Raw genomic sequence first — 26,205 nt, forward strand, 5'->3', positions numbered from 1 at the left:
GTGGTGTTCCACAGGGGTCAGTACTAGGACCATGCTTTTTTGGTGTCTATAGATGCTAATGACTTAAATTTGGGTGCACAAGATACAATTTCAATATTTGCAGATGACACAAAAGTTGGAAATATTGGGAACTATAAGGAGGATAGTGATAGACTTGATTTGTACATAGGCTGGTGGAATAGGCAGACACGTGGCAGATAAAATTTAGTGTAGAGCATTATGAAGACATACATATTGGTAGGAAGTATGAGTAGAAGCAATATAAAATCAGCTGCAGTATCAAAGCACCCACAGCAATCTTGAACAGCTCAGCACCCCCACACACCTGCCCCTGTGATGCAATTCACCCTCTTCCAACAATGTTTACCACATCCCCCCACCCCAGACAATTCTCACCATCCCTCCTAACAATTCTATGTCTGCTCCCCTGAAAATGTTTACCGTGCCCTCCCACCCCTGCCCTACCATACCACAACTCAGGAATCCCTGGCTCTTGTCTGGCAGGTGTTGGAAGAGTCGGCATTGTTGGGGAAGGGGTGGGGTAGAGCATTTCTCTAGTGGGTGGGGGGTGGTATGCATTGTTGCTAGGTGAAGTGAGTTTCAGGAGGCGTGGGGAGGATGGGCATTGTCGGTATGTGAGGGAAAGGTGAGCATTGTCAGGATGCGAGATGAGGGGGAGTATTGTCAGGGCAGTGAGGAGAGCATAGTCTGGGGGATGAGGGGGAATATGTGCATAGTCGGGGTGGTGAGGGGGAATGTGAGCATTGACTGGTGGTGAGGGGGTGCAAGCATTGCTGAGTGGCGAGGGGGTGCGAGCATTAGAATCATAGAAAATAGGAGCAGGAGTAGGTCATTCGGCCCTTCGAGCCTGCTCTGCCATTCACTATAATCCTGGCTGATTCTCTGTCTCAATGCCGTATTCCTGTACTCTCCCCGTATCCCTTCGTACCTGTAGAGTCCAGAAATCTATCTATTTCCTTCTTAAATATACTCAGTAACTTGGCCTCCACAGCCTTCTACGGCAGAGAATTCCATAGATTCACCACACTGAGTGAAGAAGTTTCTGCTCATCTCAGTTCTAAATGGTCTACCCTGTATCCTGAGATTCTTGTTCTAGACCCCCCCCCAGTCAGAGGCAACATCATCCCTGCATCCAGTCTGTCCATCCCTGTCAGAATTTTATATGTTTCAATGGGATCCCCTCTCATTCTTCTAAACTCCTGTGAATTCAGGCGTAGTTGGCCCAATCTCTCCCCATATGACAATCCTGCCGTCCCAGGAATCAGTCTGGTGAACCTTTGCTGCACTTTCACTATGGTAAGTATATCGTTTCTGAGGTAAGGAGCCCAAAGCTGCACACAATACTCCAGGTGTGGTCTCACCAAGGCCATATACAGCTGCTGTAAGACATCCTTGTTCTTGTATTCAAGTCCTCTCGTAATGAAGGCCAACATACCATTTGCAGCCTTAACTGCTTGCTGCATTGTAGAGTGGCAAGGGGGTGCGACCATTGTTGAGTAGTGAGAGGGGAGTGTGATAAGCATTGTCAAGTGGAGGTTGAGCACTGTTGTGAGTGACAGGGACGCTTTAAAAACTCTGCAAGTCAGTGAATTGAAGGCAGACCTTAAGGGGCATATCTTTGGTTCATGATGGAAAAGGGGATGTAATATCACTTCACTTACACTTCGCCATTAGGCCTCCCACTCTGCCTGAAGCTGGAGCTGGAACCGTCGGTGGAGAAGCAGGTTGAGCTGAGAAATTTTTGTGATGGGATTCTGGGGGTGCTGCTGACTGCAAGGTTTGGGTCATTTTTTCAAGCAGCAAGTCGATAGAATCTGAACTACACAGCCTGAGAGTGTTGGAGGTAGATTCATCATGGCTTTCAAAAGGAAATTGGATAAGCATCTGAAGATTTTTTTAAAAATGCATGGCTATAGGGAAAGTGTGGGGCACTGGGGCTAGCTGAATTGTTCTTGAAGGAACTTATTAAAAAGCAATTAACATGTTGAAAGTTATAAATTTAAGCTCCTTGTACACCCTGTTGCACCTGTATGACATCTATGGTAGATGGCTGGTCTCACCACCTCTGTTATTGCTTGCCACATGTGCATAATTTTATAATAAACTGTTTTGGCTTAGTATAGTGCTTCTGGTGTTGAAGTGTTTTACACTTTGTCTCAAGGTACATATTTGGACTTGTGTATACAAATAATAAATGACAGTAGAGGTAATGCATGACTTTAATATATTTTTATCTCCCAAAAGGTCTTCTGTATGGTACTGTATCATATAGTGGACTCATGATTAAGGTCAGAACATATGGAGTTCGGAGACAGGTAGCCGGATGAATAGCACCTTGGCTACAAAGCAAAAAGCAGTTTAGTGATTAAAGGTAGTTAATCAGACTGGCAAAAGATGGTAAGAGATGTTTGACAAGGATCAGTGCTGGGGCTACTGCTGTTCATTTACATAAAAGATTTACACCTGGGAATCAGAAGTACAATTTAAAAATTTGCTCATGACACCAAGCTGTGGATTGTAGTTCATTCAGAGGAGGACTGAGAAAATTTGAAGGGCATTACTAAAGTTGAAAGATTAAATTTGTAATTGCCAAATGAACTAGAATAAAGGTAAATGTGAGATGATACATTTCGGAGAACACATACTCCTTGGAAAATAAGTGTCAAAGCGAAGTGGGGGTGTAGATTGGGGGAGTAGAGTGGGGGAGTAGAGTGGGGGAGTAGAGTGATTTCAGGTTTAGATGCACAAGCAAATGAAGCACTGGAATTCATTTCTAGAGTAATAGAACTGAAAAGCAGGAAAGTTATCCTAAATCTGTATAAAACCTTTAGATTACACAGAGTATTGTGAACAGTTCTGGTCTCCATATTATAAAAAAGGATAGAGAAGCATTGGAGAAGATGCAAAAAAAGATTCACAAGAATGAAAGGAATAATATCTCAGTACTTGTATGAGGAAAGAACAAACAGGCTAGGGCTTTCCAGAAAAGGAATTGAAAGATGACCTGATAGAGATCTTCAGCATTGTTAAAGAGTTTGATAGTGTAAATGGAGAGAAGATGATTTCACTTGTAGCTGAGACCAGAATTCGGGACCATAGCTATAAGATAGTTACTTAGAAATCCAACAGTGGATTCAAGGAGACCAGTTAGAATGTATAACATACTGCCACAAGGAGGAGTTGAGGCAAATAGCATAGATGCATTTAAGGGAAAGTGAGGTAAGTACATGAGAAAGAAATGGAATTGAAGGATATGTTAATGGAACAGATGAAGAAGGGTGGGAGGAGGCTTTTGTGGAGTATAATCACAAAAATTGGATCTGTTGGACCAAATCATCTATTTCTGCATGTTGTAAATACTATGCAAATGTTACCTGGAGTTGGGAAGAGTTAGTACTATTATTGTTGCTTGATATTTGCTATGAAATGAATTCATTGAAATTCTGTTTCTTATTACAGCCCTTGATTTGCAGCAGTGTGGAATTTCTGATAAAGGAGCCAAAGCTTTGCTTGATATCTTGCAGACCAGTAGTATGCTAATTGTTTTGGATGTTAGAAAAAACCCATTAATTGGTGAGTTTGATATCAGAAATTACATTGCTGAAACTGTGTGTTTGTATAATTTTTTTCAAGTGTTTTAAAAATTAATTTTTTCATGTGCCTGAATGTCGTATCACATTTGACCATAGTGAAAATAAGGTAACACAGTTGAGGACAAATGCTATACTATTTTACTGGCATTCAGATATCTTGGCATAATTTGTAAATTTAGTGCAGTGTAGAATCTGTTTTACTTTTATTTTAAACTTCTCTCAAAAAATTAATTGAATTTTTTCCCAACATTCTTTATGCTGTCTAATTGAAAACTCCTATAAACCGCAACTTAGATCTTGTACTTAAAAGGAACAAGTTTATGTGCTGCAGGACTAACAATTGCCATTTTGCAAAATGTTTTACACTCAGATGTACTGGACATCCATCCAGATCAATTTAATAAGTGAAAAACACCATGCAGCTAGACCAGGTAGTACAGACTAAAGTTACAAAATTTTGTTCAGAAGCAGGATGAATCAGCAGTTTAAGGGTAACATGGTTTAACTTGTACCAATATTTTAAACTATTTTCCAAAATTAACGTAAGTTAACATTTCAAAATGCTTGTATTGTTTTTTTCAGTATCCTTTAACTGATCAATGTAGTTTGGCACCACAGCTCTCCAAATATCTACCTCACTGCTGTGGAAATATGCTTAGACTGAGTAATTTTTAAAAATGGTTTGTGGTATGTGGATGATGTTGGCAGAGAAGAATTTAATTATTGTCTGTTCTTAGCTGCTCTGAGAACATGGTGGACCTTCTTGAACCAGTGCAGTCCTTGTGATAAAGTGTTCCTGTGATAGTGTTAGATGGGGGAATACAGGATTTTGAACTTGTGATGTTGAAGGAATGAAGGCTTATGTCCAGGTCACAATGATTTGTTACATGAAGGTAATGATGTTTTTATGGTAATGCCTCTTTAGTTATTGCCATTGATAGAGATTATAAAGCTGGAAGATGCAGTGGAGTTAATCTTGGTGAGTTACTGCAGTACACCCTGTAGATGACACGTACTGCTGCCATAGTGATGGGAATCAAGAGGTGTTTTTTCTGTTGTCCCTTGCTGCATTACCTCAACTCTGACTTATCTTCTTTCGATTCCCGTGTAAGCCCATCTGCTCCTTCTTTGTGAGGGCAGATCGTAAGGGGCTGGAGGCTGACTGTCTACCTTAAGCCTCTGTTAGTTTCCTTCCTCACTCACCTCCCTCATTGGCTTTGATGCCTCGCCTAGGTTATGCCTTGCTCCCCATCCTCAACCGAGCATCCTCTGATCGATCTCATCCCACCGCATCTTTGCAGCCGAGTATTCCTGGTTGTAACCACAATCTTTCTTATTGTTGTGTTGTGTACATCAGTCCCACAGCCTGTGAAAATCTGTGAAATAAGTGAGTGGCTTCCAAATTGCTTACATTAGAACATAAGAAATAGGATTTGACCCACACGAGCTTGATTAGTGCCATTTGGTAATGGCTGATCTTATCAGGGCTTCAACCCCATTTTGCTGCTTCCTCCTTCCTGCTGCCCCCTAATCCCCAACTCTTGATTTTCTTGTAGATCAATAATCTAACTCAGCCTTGAATATATTTGATGACCCAGCCTTCACTGCTCTTTGGGACAGAGAATTCCAAACATTAATGACCCTCTGAAGGAAGACATTCCTCTTCACCTCCATTTTAAATGGGAGACTCCTTATTTTGAAACTGTGCCCCTAGTTCTAGATTCCCCAATGACTAGAAATACCCTCTCAGCATCTACCTTGTTAAGCCCGTTCATAAGGCGACATTTGACCGAGTGTGGCATGGAAGTGTAGCACAAAGGAAGATGGTTGTGGTTGTTGGAGGTCAATCATCTTAACTCCAGCTCATCACAGCAAGAGTTCCTCATGGTAGTGTCCTTGGCCCAGCCATCTTCAGTTGCTTCGTCAACGACCTTCTCTCCATCATAATGTCAGAAGTGGGGATGATCACTGATGATTGCACAATGTTTAGCACCACTCTACACTCCTCAGATACTGAAGCAGTCCATGTTCAAATGCAACAAGACCTGGACAATACCCAGTCTTAGGCTGACAAGTGGCAAGTAACCTTCGCACCACACGAGTCAGGCAATGACCATCTCCAACAAGAGAGAATCTAACCACTGCCCCTTGACATTCAATGGCATTACCATTGCTGAATCCCCCCACTATCAACATCCTGGGGGTTACCATTGACCAGAAACTGATCTGGACAAACCACATAAGTACTGTGACTACAAGAGCAAGTCAGAGGCTAGGAATCCTGCAGCAAGTAACTCATCTCCTGACTCCCCAAAACCTGAACATCACCTACAAGGCACAAGTTAGGGTTGCGATAGAATACCCTCCACTTGCCTGGATGAGTGCAGCTCCCACAACACTCAAGAAGCTTGACACCATCCAGGATGAAGCTTGACACCATCCAGGATGAAGCTTGACACCATCCAGGACAAAGCAGCCTGCTTGATTGGCACCCCAACCACAAACATTCATCCCCTCCAGCAGTGATGCAGAGTGGGCAGCTGTGTGTACCATCTACAAGATGCACTGCAGGAACTCGCCAAGGCTCCTTAGAACAGCACCTTACAAACGCACGACCGCTACCATGAAGAAGGACAAGGGCAGCAGACAGCTGGGAACACCACCATCTGGAAGTTCCCCTCCAAGCCACACACCATCCTGACTTGTAAATATATTGCTGTTCCTTCACTGTCGCTAGGTTAAAATTCTGGAACTTGCTCCCTAACAGCACTGTGGGTGCTATACCACATGGACTGCAGCAGTTCAAGAAGGCAGCTCACACCACCTTCTCAAGGCAATTAGGGATGGGAAATAAATGTTGGCCATTTAGGAAGATCACCTCTCATTCTTCTAAACTCCAGTGAGTATGGGCCCAACCTGCACAGCCATTCTTCAAAAGGCAACCCCAGGAACCAACCCTAGTGAACCTTCTCTGAACTGCCTCCAATGCAAGTATATCCTTCCTTAAATAATGAAATCAAAACTGTACACAGTACTCTAGGTGTGGTTTCACCAATACTGTATAGAGTTATAGCAAGATTTCCCTACTTTTAGACTCCATCCCCCTTTCAATAAAGGCATTTGCCTTCATAATTACAAGAAATTGGCATGAAGGTGCAGAAAGTGGTTCATATACAAGGACACCTAAACCCCTGTGTACTGCACCATGTTGTAGTCTCTCTCTATTTCATCTGCTTTTTTATTCTTCCTACCATAGTGAAGAACCTCACATTTTCCCACAATATACTTCATCTGCCAAATTTTTGTCCACTTCTTTAACCTATCTATATCACTTTGCAGAATTTGTGCCATTCTCATAGCTTGCTTCCCTACCTATTTTTTTATCATTAAATTTGACTACAATATATTCTCTCCCTTCACCCAAGTCATTAATATTGATTATAGGTAGTTGAGGCCCCAGCACTGATCCCTATGCACCCCACTAGCTACAGTTCGCCAACCTGAAAATGATCCGTCTTCCTTAATTTCTGCTGCCTATTAGTTAACCAATCCTCTACCCATGCTAATATATTACCTCCAACATCATGAGCTCTTATCTTCTATAGTAACCTTTTATGTGGCACCTTATTGAATGACTTTTGGAAATCCAGATACACTACATGTACTGGTTCTCCATTATCCAACCAGTTTGTTGCATCCTTAAAGAACTCTGATAAATTTGTCAAACATAATTTCTCTTTAATACAATTATGCAGAGTCAACATGGTTTTATTATGATTTTCTAAATATCCTTCTCTGACTTCCTTAATCATGGATTCCAGCATTTTCCCAATGACAGATGTTATAGTTTCCTACTTTTTGTCTCCCTCCTCTCTTGAATGAATTTGTGGTTTTCCAAATTGCTGGGACCTTAGCAGAATCTAGGAAATTTTGGAAAATTACAACCAGTGCATCCACTATCTTTTTATTTATTAATTCACGGGATGTGAGCTTTCCTGGCCGGGCCAGCATTTATTGCCCATCCTTAGTTGCCCTTGAGAAGGTGGTGATGAGCTGCCTTCTTGAACCGCTGAAGTCCATGTGCTGTTCGGAAGGGAGTTCCAGGATTTTGACCCAGTGACAGTGAAGGAATGACAATATATTTCCAAGTCAGGATGGTGAACTTTCAGGTGGTGGTGTAACAATCTATCCTATCTGCTGCCTTTGTCCTTCTAGGCAGTAGTGGTTGTGGGTTTGGAAGGTGCTGTCTAAGGAGCCATGGTGGATTCCTGTAGTGCATCATGTGGATCGTACATACTGCTGCTACTGTGCGTCGGTAGTGGAGGGAGCAAATGTTTGTGGATGTGGTGCCAATTAAGCGGACTGCTTTGTCCTGGACAGTGCCCAGCTTCTTCAGTGTTGTGGGAGCTGCACTCATCCAGGCAAGTGGGGAGTATTCCACCACATTCCTGACTTGTGCCTTGTAGATGATGTACAGGCTTTGGGGAGTCAGGAAATAAGTTACTTGTCACAGGATTCCTAGCCTCTGACCTGCTCTTGCAGCCAAAGTATTTATATGGCTAGTCCAGTTCAGTTTCTGGTCAATGGTAACCGCCAGGATGTTGATAGTGGGGGATTCAGTGATGGTAATGCCATTGAACATCAAGAGGCGATGGTTGGAGATCCTCTTGTTGGAGGTGGTCATTGCTGACACTTGTGTGGCCCAAATGTTATTGGCCACTTGTCAGCTCAAGCCTGGATATTGTCCAGGTCTTGCTGCATTTGGACATGGACTGCTTTGATATCTGAGGAGTCGCGAATGGTGCTGAACATTGTGCAATTATCAATGGAGCTGAGATGACTGACCTCCAACAACCAAAACCATCTTCCTGGCAGAGAGTTTTCCCCCTGATTCCCATTGATTCCAGTTTTGCCTGGGCTCCTTGATGCCACACACTGTCAAATGCTGCCTTGGTGTCAAGGGCAGTCACTTTCACCTCACCTCGTGAGTTCAGCTCTTTTTTGTCCATGTTTGAACCAAGGCTGTAATGAGGCCAGGAACTGAGTGGCCCTGGCGGAACCCAAACTTGGCATCAGCGAGCAGGTTATTGCTAAGCAAATGCTGCTTGATAGCACTGTTAATGACCCCTTCCATTACTGATGATGGAGAGTAGACTGATGGGTGGTAATTGACTGGGTTGGATTTGTCCGGCTTTTTATGTACAGGTCATACCTGGGCAATTTCCCACATAGCCAGGTAGATGCCGGTGTTGTAGCTGTACTAGAGCAGCTGGGCTAGGGGCGCGGCAAATTCTGGAGCACAAGTCTTCAGTACTATTGCTGGAATATTGTGAGGACCCATAGCCTTTGCAGTATCCAGTGCCTTCAGCCGTTTCTTGATATCATGTGGAATGAATTGAATTATCTCTGCAGCCACTTCTTTTAAGATCTTAGGATGCAGGCCATTAGGTACAGGGGCCTGATCAACCTTTAGTCTCATTAGTTTTCCTAGTTTCTTGTTATACTATAAACACAATGTAGTGATATAAATAGTAACTATACGCTGGTCACTTTAACATCAGTGGTTGTTAAGGTTTTAAAAACAATAATCGAGGGCAAAAAATTCAACAGGCACTTGAAAGGGTTTGAGTTAATTAAGGAGAGGTAGCATGGATTTGTAAAAGGCAGATTGCGCTTGACTAATCTCATTGAATTTTTTGAAGTAGCGGAGAAGGTTGATGAAGGGAAATGGATGTTGTCTCTAAGGATTTTAAAAAAACATTTGGCAAAGTACCACATAAAAGGCTGGTTAACAGAATTGAGGCTCATGGAATTTTTTTTTATTCGTTCATGGGATGTGGGCGTCACTAACACAGCATTTATTGCCCATCCCAAGTTGCCCTTGTTCAGAGGGCATTTAAGAGTCAACCACATTGCTGTGGATCTGGAGTCACATGTAGGCCAGACCAGGTAATGACAGCAGATTTCCTTCCCTAATGGACATTAGTGAATGAGATGGATTTTTATGACAATTGTGAATGGTTTCACAGTCATTATTAGACTTTTAATTCCAGATTTTTATTGGATTCAAATTCCACCATCTGTAGTGGTGGGATTCGAACCTGGATCCCCAGAGCATTACCCCTTGGATTCTGGATTACCAGTCTAGTGACAATACCACTATGTCACCGCATTGTCAGCTTGGATAAAAATTGGCTGAAGGACAGAAACTAGGGCAGTGCTTCCTAAACTATGTCCCATTCTGACCCCATTTTAATTCTTTTAAATTACTGTGACCCCCAAAATGAAAGCAGGGTACACGGGAAGGGGACAGGGAGTTGTGAGAACAGGGATGGGGTGGTGGAGTGGGTGGTGAGGGGGAATTGCGATACCATTTTGAAGGCTCTAAGCTTTGCCTGGATTGATCCCCAGAAACTGAGAGTATTCTTCTGCCTTCTCTGTGATATCAAAGCCCCTCATTTATTCAGTAACTTAAAATTGATATGGCAATACGGTAACAATCCCCTGCTCCTCCTCATAACTACCGAACCCCCTACTTGCTGCTTGTGTCCCACTCCCGACCATCCCACTTGCCACTTCCATCTCCCGAACCCTTACTATGAGCGAGGGCACGGAAGGGGGCCAGTGAGATGAGAGCGAGGCAGCAAGTGTGACGGTCAGGGAGGGAAACGGTGAATGAGAGGGTGGTGGCGAATGGACCGCAGGAAAGACATATGGCCTGAGGGCTGTGTAATGAATAACACTGGATCCAAGTCAAGGCAGAAAAATGGAGGCTGACTGCAGATCTCTCAATAACCAGCCAGACTTTCACCACAGAGCATGCCTGGAGTCGTAGCAACTCGTTGCAAGGATTCCATTAGGCCTGAGTTTTGACTCCGTAGCCATAATTTCTGCCTTGGAGGAGGGGGAACTCTTGGAGCATAAGGCTTAGGAACAGGATTAGGCCATTTGGCCCTTCGAGACTGCTCTGCCATTCCATAAGATCATGGCTGATCTGGTTGTGGTCAGAACTCCACTTTCCACGTCTCCATCCCGGTTGCTTGGTCCCGTGATCTCAGTGGTGGTTGTGCTCCACGGTTTGGGAACCCCTGAACTAGGGAGTCTTGGTAAATGGTTGTTTTTCAGATTCGACAGTTGTGTTTCCCCAAGGGTCAGTGCTAGGACCACTGCTTGTTTTTTTGACATACTTAAATGACTTAGATATTAGAATACAGAGCAAAATTTCAATATTTGATGATTACTCCAAACTTGAAGATGTGGCTGGCAGTGAGCAAGATACTAATTGATTACGATAGTGCAGTCTGTGCCCATATGCAGCAAGACCTGGACAACGTTAAGGCTTGGGCTGATTAGTGGCAAGTAACATTTGCAACACACAAGCAGTGACCATTTCTAAGAGAGAGACCAATCATCTCTCTGTGGAATTCAGTGACATTACCATCGCTGAAGCCCCCACTATCAACATTCTGGGAGTTAACATTGACCAGAAACTGAACTGGATCAGCCATATAAATGTTATGGCTATGAGAGCATATCATGGGCAGGGAATTCTGTGGAAAGTAACTTACCTCCTGACTCCCCAAAGCCTGTCCACCATCTGAAAGACACAAGTCAGGAGTGTGATGGAAAACTCTCCATTTGCCTGAATGAGTGCAGCTCCAACAACACTCAAGAAGCTTGACACCATCAGGACAAAGCATCCCGCTTGATTGGTACCCCGTCCACCACCATAAACATTTATTTCTTCCACCTTCGACGCACAGTTGCAGCAGTGTGTACCATCTGCAAGATGCACTAAGGCAACCAAGACTCCTTCGACAGCACCTTCTAAACTGTGACCTCTACCACCTAGAAGGACAAGGGCAGCAGATGATGCAAGGGAATAACCGCCACCTAGAAGTTCCCATCCACGCCACACACCATCCTGTCTTGGAAATGTATTGTCGTTTCTTCATTGTCGCTGGGTCATAATTCTGGAACTTCTTCCCTAACAGTACTGTGGGTGTACCTACACCACATGGACTGAAGTGGTTCAAGAAGCTGGCCCACCACCATCTTCTTGAGGGCAATTAGGGATGGGTAATAAAAGTGCTGGCCTAGCCAGTGACGCCCACATGAAAGATTGAAAAAAATAAGGCATAGGCTAGCAGAATAGGCAGGCAAGTGGCATTGGGATTTAATACAGAGAAGCATAAGGTGTGATGCATTTTGGCAGAAGGAATACAGTGAGGCAAGATAGACTAAATGGCACAGTTCTAAAGAGTGTATAGGGACAGAGGGACCTGGGGTTTTGTATGCATAGATCTTTATAGGTGTCAGCCCATTGAGAGCAGTTAGCAAAGCATACTTGATCTTGGGCTTCATAAATAGAGATATTGAGTACAAAAGCAGAGAAGTAATGCTGAACCTTTATAAAGCTCTGATGGGACCACAACTGGAGTATTGCATCTAGTTCTGGTCACCACATTTTAGGAAGGATGTGAGGATCCTTGAGAGGCTTCAGAGGAGATTTACCAGAATGGTTCCAGGGATGGGGAAGTTCAGATATAAGGTTAGGTTGGAGAACCTTGTGCTGTTCTCCTCAGACCAAAGAGATTGAGTGGAGATTTGATAGAGGTGGACAAGATTATGACAGGTTTTGGTCAGGTAGACAAAGCAAAGCTTTTCCTATTAGCTGGTACAAGGACTGAGCAACACAGATTTAAGTTTTTGGGCAAGAGGTGCAGAGGGGATGTGAGCAAGATCATTTTTTTTATGAAGAGAGTGATAATGACCTGGAACTCAGTGTCGAGAGTGGTGGAAGTAGACATGTTTAATGATTCCAAAAGGAAATTGGATGGACACTTGAGGGAAATAAACTTTCAGGACTACAGGGATAGAACGAGGGAATGGGATTTTGGATTTCTCTCCAAGGAGTCAGCATGGACTTGATTAGCCAAATGGCCAACTGTTCCATTTCATGGCTCTGTTACAGATGACCTTGGAGGCAACTGGGGGAGGGGTGTAAATTTGCATGGGATTGGATTGGCACCGACCACTGATGTTGTCACGCTGGGTCCTTGTTTTACCAATGGTACGTAACTAGTCAAGTGCGAATGGTGTGTCCTTCTGTAAAAACGGCAGTTGAGGGCTTGTCAAGCTGATGGAAGACCCAGTTGAAAGGCTTTTTACATGCCTGTTTGAATTTTACAGTGCTCCAGGGCTACTGAATGTTTGAGCCCTGGCAGGGAATTAATGGTGGCGACAGGGTGGCAGCTGAGGTCATTGCTGCATTCTTCAACAATGGGGTCAGGCAGATCGCCTTCACATGAAGGTAGAGTGCTGCCTGAACGATTTGTGTCGAGGAAGAGTTAATGTGCCAGCCCTTTAGGGATTGAACTTCCATTGTGCCATCTAGCTCCTGGCACATGGTCAGTTGGGCTGGGCCTGAGAGAGAGGGTGGAGTGGGTAGCATTGAGGAAGCAACTGGCAGAGTTGCTATTCAGACTAGCAGTGCCCAATTGCTATGGGCACTGTCTACTTGAGAGGTGAGTCCTCCAGCGAGGAGAACCCAGAGATGCACGCATAGCAGGGGTAATTATGTTGGAGGGTGGTTTTGAATTGTGGAAGATCCACCAGATGGGCAGTTAGGTCCAGGAGATTGGTGTCAATGCGTTCGCCTCTTGAATCCACTAAGTCTTCGCCTCGATGAAGCTGCCAGCTTACTTGACAGAGGATACCTAATCGGCAGGAGTTAAGAAAGTGAGAGCTAAGAAGGAGTTAAGACAGGAGTTAAGCCAAGAACCTGAATGACAGTGAGGCTTACAATCTCCTTTGGGTAGGATGGTGGCCATTCTGACTCAGGAAACTTTAAACTCCCCACACGACTCAAACCCACTCTTATTCTTTAGTTTATAACTCCCCCATAGAATTCTAAAGCTCACCAGTATCTTCACTGGGCAATTAGGGCTGGGTGATAAAATTGCAGTCTTACTAACATTGCCCACATCTGGAGAACAATTTTCTAAAATGGTATGAAAGGTCTAATTAAGAGATGAATGGCCCGAAGGGGAGCCTATGGATGGAGCTGTGAAATGGTGTTTGCAGGTACAGCTGCGCTACCTGAAATTGTGACTCCGTAAAGTAGGCAATGGCAAATGTTGACGCATATACAGTTTAATTTAAAATCAATTCTATCAGTGTTCAAAATACATAGTGTGGGTGGGAACACCACTGTATACTTCCAGTCTGAGAAAAGGCCATTCATCAATATTTTCTGCTTTCTGTCCCATAGTCAATTTTGTATTGATGCTGCCATGGGCTTTAATTTTGTGTGCAGGTCTATAATGTACTTTTTCAAATGCCTTTTGAAAGTCTAAGTATGCAACACTAACTGCACTATCCTCATCAACGCTCTCCTTTACTGCTTCAAAGAATTCAGTCAGTTTACTCACACATGATTTGCCCTTAACAAATCTGTGTTGGCTTTCCATACTGTCCAAGTACCAGTTAATTTTGTCCCGGATTATTGGCTGTAAAAGTAAGGCTGCAAAACCTGCAATTGTTGGGTTTATTTTTCTCCTTATTTTTGAACAGGGGTTTAACACCTGCAATACTCGAGTTCTCTCGTAATACCCCCATATCTAAGGAGGATTGGAAGATTGTGCCAAATTTCAGAAAGTATTAATATTACTGGAACTATGAAGATCGCTATGTTTCAATGTATAAAGTAGGTAAATTTACAGAAATGGGGAAAAGGTGTTGCTTTTAGGCTGCAGTAGGACCATGCAAGAATCAGGTCCAGGGCTACCTGTGAGCAATGCCATATAAATCCCTAAATATGTATTAGCTAGAAAATGGTTCAGGCTTTCTAGTACATTATAGTAAACTCATGGATTTGATCGCTTGGGCCTGGATTTTCTTGCCTCCATCTGTGTCAGAATAGAGGCGGGCTGAAGAAAAAAATGGCGGACAGGACCCGGATGCGAAAGTCCAGCTCTGCGTATTTTCATCTGTGTGGGGAAAGGGGAAGGGGTGTGACTCACAAAGAGGGAAACCCAAACTCAGAAGCAATATTTGAACTTAAATCCCTTGCTCTTTAGACAAGAGGAAAAAAAAACAGACAGCTGTTGTTTGTGAGAGTTTTTTAAAAAACCCTCTGGACTGCTTTGATTCACAGACCATCTGGTGTAGGTTAGAAAAAAATTACCATCTGTTCTTGCAGTTTTGATAGAGACCTTTGACTTTTCCCATTATTAGGTCATCATGAATGCTTGGCTGAGTTTCAAAAGCTAGAATTATCTCCAGGGTTCTGAGTTCATTGTTAGTTTAAAGAGGCTGTTAAAGGATTGGCTGTCTTAGATTTGCTTTTATAAGAGATTAACCATTTGAAAGTTAAAACCTTTTAATGGGTTTCATAAGTTGAAGTTTTTTCACTATGAAGTATGCATGAATGAGAGCTGTATATGAGAAGGCTGTAGTGTGGATGGGGGGCATGAGCTGGCATGGAAGTTGCATGGGGCAGGTTGAGGGCTAGAGGGCCTACCAGCTTCTAAAACGATTGGACAAAGTCCAAAGGACTGAGGGGTCTTCTAAACAGCCCATCTTGGCACTTGCCTGCCCTCATGGCCACCTAGGATCTACTTCTGTTGTCGGTGGGCCTGACTCTATCCTGCCCCCTCCTCCCCAGAGCAAGGATTAGTTGTAATGGGCCCTTTAAACCAAGGCAGGTCTCCCAAGTCGGGAAATTTCCTAATTTGAGCTTCCTGCCTTGGTCGTGAAAATCCATCAGCTGGTCTCTCTTTCTCTTGAAATAGTTGTTCAACCAATCACGTAGGGGTGCCACTAAGTCTTTCTAATTCTGATTCCACTCTGAAACTCTTGCTGGCAGTGCTTATTTTTTGCATAAGAACAGACTTAGATGTGATAATGCCTACTTAAATAGTCTGGCTAACATGTAAGTTAAGAATGGCCAATTGTCCGAGGTACCAAAAGGTGCCTCATCTCCTCCAGCAGGGAGCTGATGCTTTTTAAGAGAGGAGAAGGGGGGAGAAATAACTGGTGGGTTATGGGGTGGGAAGACCAAGGCAAAAATGCCCACGAGTTTATGGAGGGAGGTGTCTAGCTAATTGCTACACTATAATAAATTGATGGCTCTTTTGAGCTCAAGTTGGGAACTGGATTTCTGTCATTGAGCTGTAACTTTCAACCTGTGTAAGATCGTTGCTTAGTTAAATTTAACCATGTTGACCAAGTGTTTCTATCTATTCAGAAATGGCCTCCCTTTTAAAGAATTGGCATGCTGGTTATTTTGGTCTCCTAATCCTTGTCGTTCACTGGGTTAATTATTCCTTACTGAATGTGGTGCTTGTTAGTTCTGTTAGTTTAGAACTTTTAAAAAATTCTTAGACTTTGGACAGGATTGTAATATTTATAATGTTAAATCAGAATTAATTATTATTGATAGTACTACAGCATAATCGATTTCTAGTGAAGATTTTATCTTTTCCTCTAAGATTCTAATTATAAAAAGACGTGATATAATTTCCAAACATTTTAGAAGTGATTTTTCAGTATTTTCTTGTATATGTATCTAGCTTGAGATCAATATGAGTAAACTGCATGGTATTTATACCTAAAGTTGGGTGGGGGCTGAAATCGCAGGGGGTTCAAGAGTTGAGAAGGGGAGACTGGAATGAGACCACGAGGTTGGAGTTGGAGATTGGGTTCTTGGAGTGCTGGTGGAGGAAAGAGATAGAGAGAAGGTTTTCACTTTTTCCTGATCCTCTGGTTCCCTCTTTTCTGCACTCTTATGGATTCATTGAAGTGCGTGGGACTTCACAGAATAGCCGCTGCTATGAAACCACAAATAAAGATTCTCAACTACAGGAGGCTCAACCTCTACAAAGTAAATCCAAATAATTGGATAACCAAATATCCAATGTCACATGGTCAGATGAAGTGGTCAGAACATCATGTGATCAAATCTCCTGGATTGCCTCCAACCATAATGGGCAGCCCTACCCAACCGCCACCCCCCATCCTTCCAGCACCCCAAACATGAAAAGCTGCAGCACAGAGGAGAAGGTCACATTTAGGGGTCTGCAGAACCTTGATCTTTCCCTCACTCCCAATTTTGTTTGGGATCTCCCAGACACTGCGGTCTGACAGCAATCACCTTGCCCTGTGTAAGCTGCTACTGCTAGTGTGCCACATCCCAGAATTGGGTTATTCCTCGGTGGAAAGGGACCTTGGGATGGCAGTGAGCTAGGAAACCCAAAAACAGAAAATAAGTTGAAATCACATCCTGCTGCTGGCTTCAGAATTAGACATGATCTCAGTTAAGGGTGAAAAAAAAAAGGAACGCTGCAGAAGATTCAGCCATTCCTGCCATATTTGACCTTCCCTACTTAGTGCCATACAATGACCATTTTAAAAATAAAGACAATGCACATAAAGGACATCAAATGCAAGTCTTTAAGTGTCTGTAATTTATAGGTTTCATTGTATTCTGATTTCCAGCATTTTGGGTTTTATCTTCACAGTCAATTAGTTCTGAGTTATGGATTATACCTAGGGCTCACTGAGCATTAGAATGAGGATGTCCAAACTAATTTCATTCAGCTCTTTCATAACTGGCAGGGAGGAGAATATTGAATTGCATGAGTTTCGACTAGATGCAAACCAGGTTTTGAAGGCTAGTCTGTAACCTTGTGTCTAAGAAATACCCATTCATTTCACTTTACAACACATTTGTTTTTCACTCATTTTATGAGAATATCCGATTGTATATTTGATAATATTGCTCTGATTCTTCTCAGAATAACTTGTGTTAAATTGAGTTCAAATTTGTAAAGTTCATATTTCTACTACAGGTTTTTATTTTCTCTAGATCGGTCCTTGACAAAATCCATTATTGAAAGAATACTTCTGAAAGCAAATGGAGTGAATTCAGAGGTAACAACTGCTTTTATCTAACGTAAGGATAATCTAATACCGTTTTTAGCAGGGGAGGTTTAAGTTGGATTCTTGTATAACATCATCACAATTGCAGCTTAGCAGTCTTGCATAGTATATCAAATTAAACATGTTTATCATTAGAGGCACTCTTTGGAATGTTCTCACACTGCATCGTAGAGTAGTGGGGCATTACCTGAGCCTGTAACACCTATGCTCGGTCATGCCTTCATGACTGATACGATATGAGGCCAGGAAGATTCCAGTTTTAAAATGATCAATTTGTTGTATAAAATTGGTGTGAGAGGCAAAAAATAACTGGAGGTTGGGTTGGGAGTGAAGCACTTACAAAATGCCTCCTCACTGAATCACCTTCAATAATATTAAAAGCCTTACATCTAGTGTGCATTTCTTGTTTGCCTCACTTCTGTACAATTCTTATGTAATTCATTTATCACCAATTGTAGTTATGTTAAAAAAGTCAAACTTGAGGTTTCTGTGTAATTTATTCATACAGTTTTCTTTATTACTTTCACAATTCTTGAGGTTAACTTGCACTATAATGCAGTATCATTTGCTTTCTCTTATATTCCTGTCCCCCACTCCCAAACCTATTGGAGGTCCTCCATGATTCTGTTTCCACGGTCCCAATTCTCAATGTTCCCATGGAATCTGCCATTTTCACCTAACCTAGGGGTTGCTAAGTCAGTTGTTCTCACTCTTTTGATGGAAAGACCCCTTTTCGAATTGATTAATAATCACGGACCATTCCTCCCCAACCCCACACCTAATCTAAATTGTAATGTTATATGATGCTCAGAATTTGAAAGTGCTCCACGTAAAGAGTGTTTTAATAACGCCTTTGCAAAAACTGGTAATGACTTAGAGTAGCAATTTAAGAACAATTTCACTGATGTAGACAGTGATGAGACAGACCAGAGAAATCTGAGATGAAAGTTAAGTGTGACTCTACTAACATGCTAGTGTATTTTAAAAATATTGTCCATGGGATGTGGGTGCCGCTGGCAAAGCCAACATTTATTGCCCATCTCTAATTACCTTTGATAGTGGTGGTGCACCATCTGCTTGAACCACTGAAGTCCATGTGTAGGTACACACACAGTGCTGTTGTGTTGGCAGTTCCATGATTTTGACCCAGCAAAGATGAAGCAATGGGCTTCCAAGTCAGGATGCTGTGTGATTAGGAGGGTATCGTACTGGTGCTGCAGTGTGCATGCTTTCCTTTCAGCAAGTCAAACTGACAGCTTTTTCCGAATTACAAGAACAAAACCAACAAGAGATTAATATAAATACAAAATGCTGTAAATACTCAGGCCAGAAAGCATTGTAATAATACTTGTTCATTGCATGAGTCCAAATTGAATACACTCTAGTATCACAGCAGCAGCTGGCCTCCCACCTCCCATTGAAGGTAAATGTGTCACTTGCTGCCGAAAACCAGGACAGCCAGGGTACCCATCACCATGAACAAAGCTGAGACTTCGGTAGTGGGCATTTTATTAGCTACTCAGTGAGACTAACACTAACTACCATTAATTAATACAAAACAGCAGACGTGCTTTTTTTTAATATTCCTCCTTTCTCCCTTGTTTTGTTTTCTCTCTTTCACCTGCTAGAGGGATTATTTTGCAAACCCCTGGAAAGTCTTTAGGAACCAGAGTTTGAGAACAGCTTAACCTAAGTAATCACTAAAACCGCCTATTTCCACCTCGGTAACATAGCCCAACTGCTCTCCTGCCTTAGCTCATCTGTTGCTGAAACCCTGAACCCTGCCTTTGTAATCTCTAGACCTGATTGTTTCTGGCTGGCCTTCCATGTTCTAACCTCAAACTCTGCTACCTGTGTCCTGACTTGTACCAAGTCTTGTTAGTCCATTACCCGTGCTCGCTGACCTATACTGGCTCTTAGTTAAGCAACACCTCCATTTTAAAACTCTCATCCTTGTTTTCAAATCTTTCCATGGCTTTACCCTTCTCCCATCGCTAATCTCCTCTTAGCCTTGGAGAGACTCATAGATGTTTACAGCACAGAAGAAGGCCATTCGGCCCATCATGTCTGTGCCAGTCAACAAGATCTGACAACACTAATCCCATTTTCTAGCACCTCCCATAGCCCTGGAGGCTATGGCAATGCAAGTGAATATCTAAATACCCCTTAAACATTAGGAGAGTTTCTGACTTCGCCACCATTTTAGGCAGTGAATTCCAGACTCCTGCCACCCTCTGAGTGGAAAAAATTCTCCTCAACTCCCATCTTAGCCTTCTACTTCTTACCTTAAATCTATGCCCCCTGGTTATTGACCCCTCTACTAATGGAAAAAGTGCCTTCCTATCCACCTTATTTATGCTCCTCATAATCTTATCAGGCCCCCTTTCAACCTTCACTGCTACAAGGAAAACAACCGCAACCTATCCAATTTTTCCTCATAGCTCAGATCCTCCAGCCCAGGCCGCATCCTGGTAAATCTCCTCAGCACCCTCTCCAGTGCAATTACATCCTTCCTATAATATGGTGACCAGAACTGCACACAGTACGCCAGTTGTGGCCTAACCAGCGTTTTATACAATTCCAGCATAACTCCCTGCTCTTGTATTCTTTGCCTCGGCTAATAAAAGCAAGTGTCCCATATGCCTTTTTAACCAGTTTATCTACCTGCTCTGCTACCCTCAGGGATCTGTGGGTATGCATACCAAGGCCCCTCTGAACTTCAGTCTTTTCCAGAGTCATACCTTTCATAGTGTAATCCCTTGCCTTGTTAGCCCTCCCCAAATGCATTACCTCACACTTTTCCGGGTTGAATTCCATTTGCCACTGCCCTGCCCACCTGACCAGTCCTCTGATATCCTCCTGCAGTTTATGGCTATCCTCCTCACTATTTACCACCCTACCAATTTTGGTGTCATCCATGAACTTCTTGATGATCCCCCCACCTCACCTACATTTAAGTCCAAACCATTTATGTACACCACAAAAAGCAAGGGCCCCAGCACTGAGCCCTGTGGAATTCCACTGGAAACAGATTTCCAGTCACAGAAACATCCCTTTACCATCTCTCTCTGCTCCCTGCCTCTCAGCCAATTTTGGATCCAAAGTGCCTTGGATCCCATGGGCTCTTACGTTCTTGACCAGTCTGCCATGAGGGACCTTATCAAAAGCCTTGCTAAAGACCATGTAGATATCTGTGCTGGTCAAATTCTGGCCTCTTGAGCATCCCAGATTTTAATAGCTCCACCATTGGCAACTTGTAACTGAAAACTAAACTTATTTTTATTATATATTGATCTCTCTCTATTTATTGGCAATTTAGATGATGCACTGTTCAGTACCAGGGATGGGAAATTTCCACTTTTTGGCGAAATTTTGACTTTCTGATTGTGGAATTCTGCATTTTGAAATGTTTTTCCGACCACTGCCTCCCCCTCTCCTTAGTTATGGCAAGGGTGTATTTAAAATATATCATGCCTTCAACATTTTTAAAAAGAACACAACGCAACTCTGAACTTAAGAACGCAACAACAGAAAGGGAACAGACTTGCTATTGATTCTGACAAAGGGGAATGTGTGTGCAGTGTAACCCCCCCAACCCACTGCCCCCGCCCGCCTATGCAATGTGTTGATGTGTGATTTTTGTCAGATGCGGTGCCAAAACATGAGCTGCCAGGGAAGATGCAAACATCACAAAGAGTGGATTCAGGGGACAGGTCCAGGCTTGAATGTGGGCCAGAGTGCAAGATAGCCAGATGAGATACCTATAACCATGACAGTAGGCAGCTGGCAACTGAGCAGAGGTACAGCTGGGCAGCTTTTATTTCCCCTTTCCCCTTGTCGGTAGCACCTACTTTCCAGGTTAGATCTACCCTGGTCAGACTTCTTTTTCCTCTCTCCACTATCACCCCAAACTACCTGTAGGCAACGACTGACGAGAGCTCCCGTTCAGCATTTCTCTCTGTCTCTTTTTGAGCTCTGAAGAATATTGAATTTGAAATATTAACTCTGTTTCTCTCCACAGATACTGCCACACCTGCTGAATTTTTCCAGAACTTAGTTTTTATATTATATAAAATGAAAGTTTATTGCCGTGAGAGCTGTTATTATTGGGAACTGGAAAGGTTTCTTTTTTTGGGGTGCTCAGTAGAAGGTTTTTTTTCTATTGTTTGGAAGGAGGGAGTTTGTTTTACAGAAATCTCAGCTTTTACTTATATTGTGTCTTTAATATAGAAAACTATTCCAGATGTTTTGCGTAGGCATATATCAGAAAGAAATAGATGGCAAAACAAAGGAGATGGTAGGAGGGGTGACAAAAGCTTGGCTAAAGGGATGGATTTCAAATTGTACATTAAAGAATGGGTGAGTGCTGGAGGCATTCAGAGAGAGGATTCCAGATTGTGGGGTAAACAGCTGAAAGCATGGCCACCAGTGGTGGTGTGAAAGGAGAGGTGACTGACGAAAGGTCAGTCAGAGGAGCAGATTTGGGAGGAGTTGTAGGATTGGAGGATGTTACAGAGATAGGGAGGGGATTCAAACACGAGTATGAGGATTTAACATTAGGAGAATGGGGGACCGGTAGCAAACATAGGTCTGTCAGCAAGGACGAGGCAAATATGTGAGCAGGACTTCAGGGTGGAAATACTCTCTTTGTATTATTGTATTTTTTAAAACGAAAAAAAAAAAGCACTTTTCTCCAGTAGTGAAACTAAATCAGTAAAAAACATTTTACTTTTGTAACTGCTGTAGATAATGTCAAAATTTAATGTGATTTTTGTCTTTCTTTTACAAACCTCAAGTACAAATGGCTGACACTAACATCGTCTAGAGATCCTGCTAAACAAAAGCAAAGAAGAAAAACTATAAAGTTGGGACATGGTTTGAAAGGAAAAGCTACTATTCGTATAGGTAATAATGCCTGTTTTCCACAAATAAAAATGTGGATTTGCAGAAGAATTTTTTCTGTAATTATGAGTGCATTATAATTAGATGGTTAAATTGTCAAGTCCAAACTAAAACTGTCATCATTGTATATTAAACAATGGTCTTTTTTTAAAAAAATTGTATTTTGATAAGCTTAACACAATTGTAAAATTTCAGACAAATGGAGTCCATTTGGCCTATCAGGTCTGTACTAGTGCCAGCTTTTCATTGGAGCTATTTGCTGCAAATGCATTTTTCCTAATACACATTAATATTTTTCCTTTTCAAGTATCTATCTAGTGTCATCTTAAATGCTATAATTGACTTGGACCTTGGGAGATGTACTTTTCACCTTTCATGCAGCTCCAATATCTATTCTATAATCAGGTGTCCAAAGCTACAAGCAGTACTTCGTGTGTGTGTGTACTTAAACTCTCAACATTTTGACTCAGAAGTGTGCGTGTCTATGTGAGTAATTGAACTCACAGCATTTTGACTCAGAAAAGAGTGCTATCATTGAGCCCTGGCTTAGACTTCTAAATATATAAAGCACAAAAGACATAGTAGCACGAGTAGGCCATATAGCCCCACAGCCTTCTCAGCCATTCAATAAAATCCTGGCTGAACATTCCCACCCTATAGATTTTGGTCTGGAAGTCAATCTCAGTCTTAAATATACTCAAGATCTACAACTGAACATCCACACCGCTCTGGGATAGTGGATTGAAAAGAAATGTCTCCTTATCTTGTTCCTAAATGGTTGATCTTTATCCTGAGACAATAGCCCCTAGCTCTAGACTCTCTAGCAAAGGGAAATATGCTCTTAGCTCTGGGTGAACTTTGTATTCACTCAGCCTACTGCCTGGCTGAAGGACACTGAAGATGAAAATCAGCCCCAACCTTTCCCAGAAGAAAATCCTAAATAACAGGCAATAAGGCTGGTGTGACTAGTGCATTGTATGTATATTTGGTAGTGTGGACATTTCTTTGGGGGTAGACTCATAACTAGTTCAAACCTCACTAAACCCACCAGTAATATATAAAAGACTTCCACACCAGATTTAAAAGATGGAATTTAATGACCACCCACTTAATAGGGAGTATGATTGTTCAGAGAAGATTCATTCAGCTGATTCTAGGATTATCTTTTGAGGAAAAGTTGAGCAGGTTGGGCCAAAACCCATTGTAGTTTAGATGAATGAGAGGAAGTCTTATTAAAATATAAAACCATGAGAGGATTCTGAGAGGATGTTTCCCCTTGTGAGGGAGTCCAACATGAAGGGACACTGTTAAAAAATTTGGAGTCTTCCATTTAAAACAGAGATGAGAAGACATTTTTTCTCAAAGAATCACAGGCTGTCATTAAGTCTGTTGAATTCTCTCCCCAGAGAGCAGTGGAGGCTGGGTCAATTAATATATTCAAAGCTGAATTAGACTTCTGTTCAACAAGAGAGTCAAGGGTTGATGGGGGACAAACCGGAAAGTGGAGTTGAGGCTATAATCAGATCAGCCATGATCTTATCGAATGGCCGAATGGCTTACGTCTGCTCCTAATTCTTGTGTTCTTGTTCCCCCTTGGCAATTTCTAATTAGAGGGGGCAAAGCGGCAGGCCCCGTGGAGTGGAGGGTAAAGCCCTCTGGTTGATGGGGCGAGGGGGGGGTCAGGTGCAGGGGTGGCAGATGGGGCCTCATCCTGCTGCCACTGGTATTACCGAAAGACACGAGAGTTTTTCCAGTATGTTGCAACCCTTGCAACAGTAAATCCATTTTTAGATACCCAAAATGAAATGAAGGCTAGGAATACTGTGCCATCCTGTCACTTGTCCACAAACTCCATCTGGGTAGCTCCACATTGTAGCATGTTTTGCTGGATGATCTCGTGGTGTCCCCGTTAGATCATAAGACGCAGGGGCAGAAGTAGGCCAAGCGGCCCATCGAGTCTGTTTCACCATTCAATGCGATTATGGCTGATCTGATAATCCTCAACTCCACTTTCCTGCCTTTTCTCCATACCCTTGATTCCCTTACTGATTAAAAACCTGTCTATCTCAGCCTTGAATATACTTAACAACCCAGCCTCTACAACCCTCTGCGGTAAAAAATTCCACTGATTGACTACTCTCTGAGAGAAGAAATTCCTCCTCATCTCTGTTTTAAGTGGGCGCCCCCTTACTCTGAGATTATACCCTCTGGTTCTAGACTCTCCCACAAAGGGAAACAACCTCTCAGCATTTATGCACATTTAAGCTTTAAAAAATTTTTTCCTTGCTGCTAACAGCACAGCAAGGACAGCATCTGGGACTTTGGTGAACAATGGGACAAACAGAGTATCTCCTTCATTTGTAGAATTTTTTGACTTTCACATTCTCCATAGAATGGGGCGCATGAACTTGAAACTGTCTTAACAGAAACACATGGATACATCGAACAAGATTTTCCTGCCTTGCCAGGAACCAAATCAGTGGAGCCATTTTCCTGGAAGTGGCTTGTTAATTGGTCACCTTGAAGCTCGCCATTTTATTAAGAGTTGGCAGCTCTAGAGCCTCGACAGCCCCACTGGGAAAGATGGATGTTTCTGAGGCATGTATGAGAACTTCCTGGGTGGGAGGTGGCAGGCCCCGTGGAATGGAGGGTAAAGCCTTCTGGTTGGCAGGGTGGGGGGCAGTATTTGGGGCTGTGGAGAATTGAGAACTAAAAAGAGGAAGGACTGAGATCGAGGGTAAATTAGAGTGAGTGAATTCAATGTCAAACCAGGTACATAAAGAGAAATAGAGAAAGATTGGATTGAGAGAGAAAAAAATGTGAAGGAGAAAGGGGAAAATTATTCTAAAATTTGACAATTTTCTACATCCTTATGTAGCATTAGGCTAACCAGTGGCAAAATATGTGGTGTGCACTTATGGTAATTATTCAAATAAACTGACTTTGGGAATTTTCAGGCAATCTACTTAATGTTCTTTTGTCAGCTTTGCAATATTTATCCAGTTTCCTGAATTTGTCATATTAGCTCTATAATCTCAGAAAAAGGATGCTGAAATACAATAACAAGATATAACAATCAGTGATAGAGGTGTTCAAATTATGACCGGGTGAGAAGGAATGAACTGGCTGCCTTCTATTCAGCCTACTCAGTTGGTCACAACAAATGTTTCTTTTTCGCAAGGATATGCCTTTTCCGAATCTAAATATATTTAACTAATTATGCAGTGAGCAATGAAGAGCCAATCAAACAAGCTTTCTGTGAGTTAAATGAAGAGAAAATTTATTAACTACTAAATCAGAGGGGGAAAGAATATAAAAACGTGATATCACACAAACACAGGTATCAGAAATAGGGGAAGTTAGAGTCCAATAAAAAAAAGTTTAACAATACACGTTTAAGTGTCCTTTGCCCTTGAGGTGTAGAATGTTAAATGTACTGGACAATTTGGATTAGTTGGCTTCGTGGATGCTGTCAGATGTAGAAGATGTTGCATTTATTACAAGATCTCTCTTCGCTGGTGGATTTCTAGTAAAGTTGTCTCCTAAACTGGTTAAACATTTTTTCCAAAAGAGAGTGGGGAGAGAGAGAGAGCTTTCAGCCTTGCAGTCCCTCTGCAGTGTCTGTAGTCTGGCCTGTTATACTTCACCCATTGTGTACTTTCAAGGGTTTCGGTTGGGTCTCTCTGGCAGCCATTGTTCCAAAGACCAGCATTTAGCGATGTGGGAAGTCAGGGACACTTAGTGT

At 42.4% G+C, this 26,205-nt stretch overlaps 1 protein-coding gene across 4 annotated transcripts in view; it reads left to right on the top strand.

Moving 5' to 3' along the window:
• Positions 1 to 26,205, top strand: part of cep78 (centrosomal protein 78) — a 74,057-nt gene that overhangs the window by 14,046 nt on the left and 33,806 nt on the right. For all 4 annotated transcript variants that reach the window (XR_005942869.1, XM_041186779.1, XM_041186778.1 and 1 more), the window contains exons 7-9: positions 3,481 to 3,594; positions 17,485 to 17,549; positions 22,355 to 22,463. Coding sequence is in view for 3 of the 4 variants with exons in the window: in XM_041186779.1 (XP_041042713.1) it covers positions 3,481 to 3,594; positions 17,485 to 17,549; positions 22,355 to 22,463 (288 nt within the window). In the remaining variant the exon portion in view is untranslated. The remainder of the gene's footprint in view (positions 1 to 3,480; positions 3,595 to 17,484; positions 17,550 to 22,354; positions 22,464 to 26,205) is intronic.

The sequence above is a fragment of the Carcharodon carcharias genome, chromosome 4 (genome assembly GCF_017639515.1).
Source record: "Carcharodon carcharias isolate sCarCar2 chromosome 4, sCarCar2.pri, whole genome shotgun sequence".
Lineage (NCBI taxonomy): Eukaryota > Metazoa > Chordata > Chondrichthyes > Lamniformes > Lamnidae > Carcharodon > Carcharodon carcharias.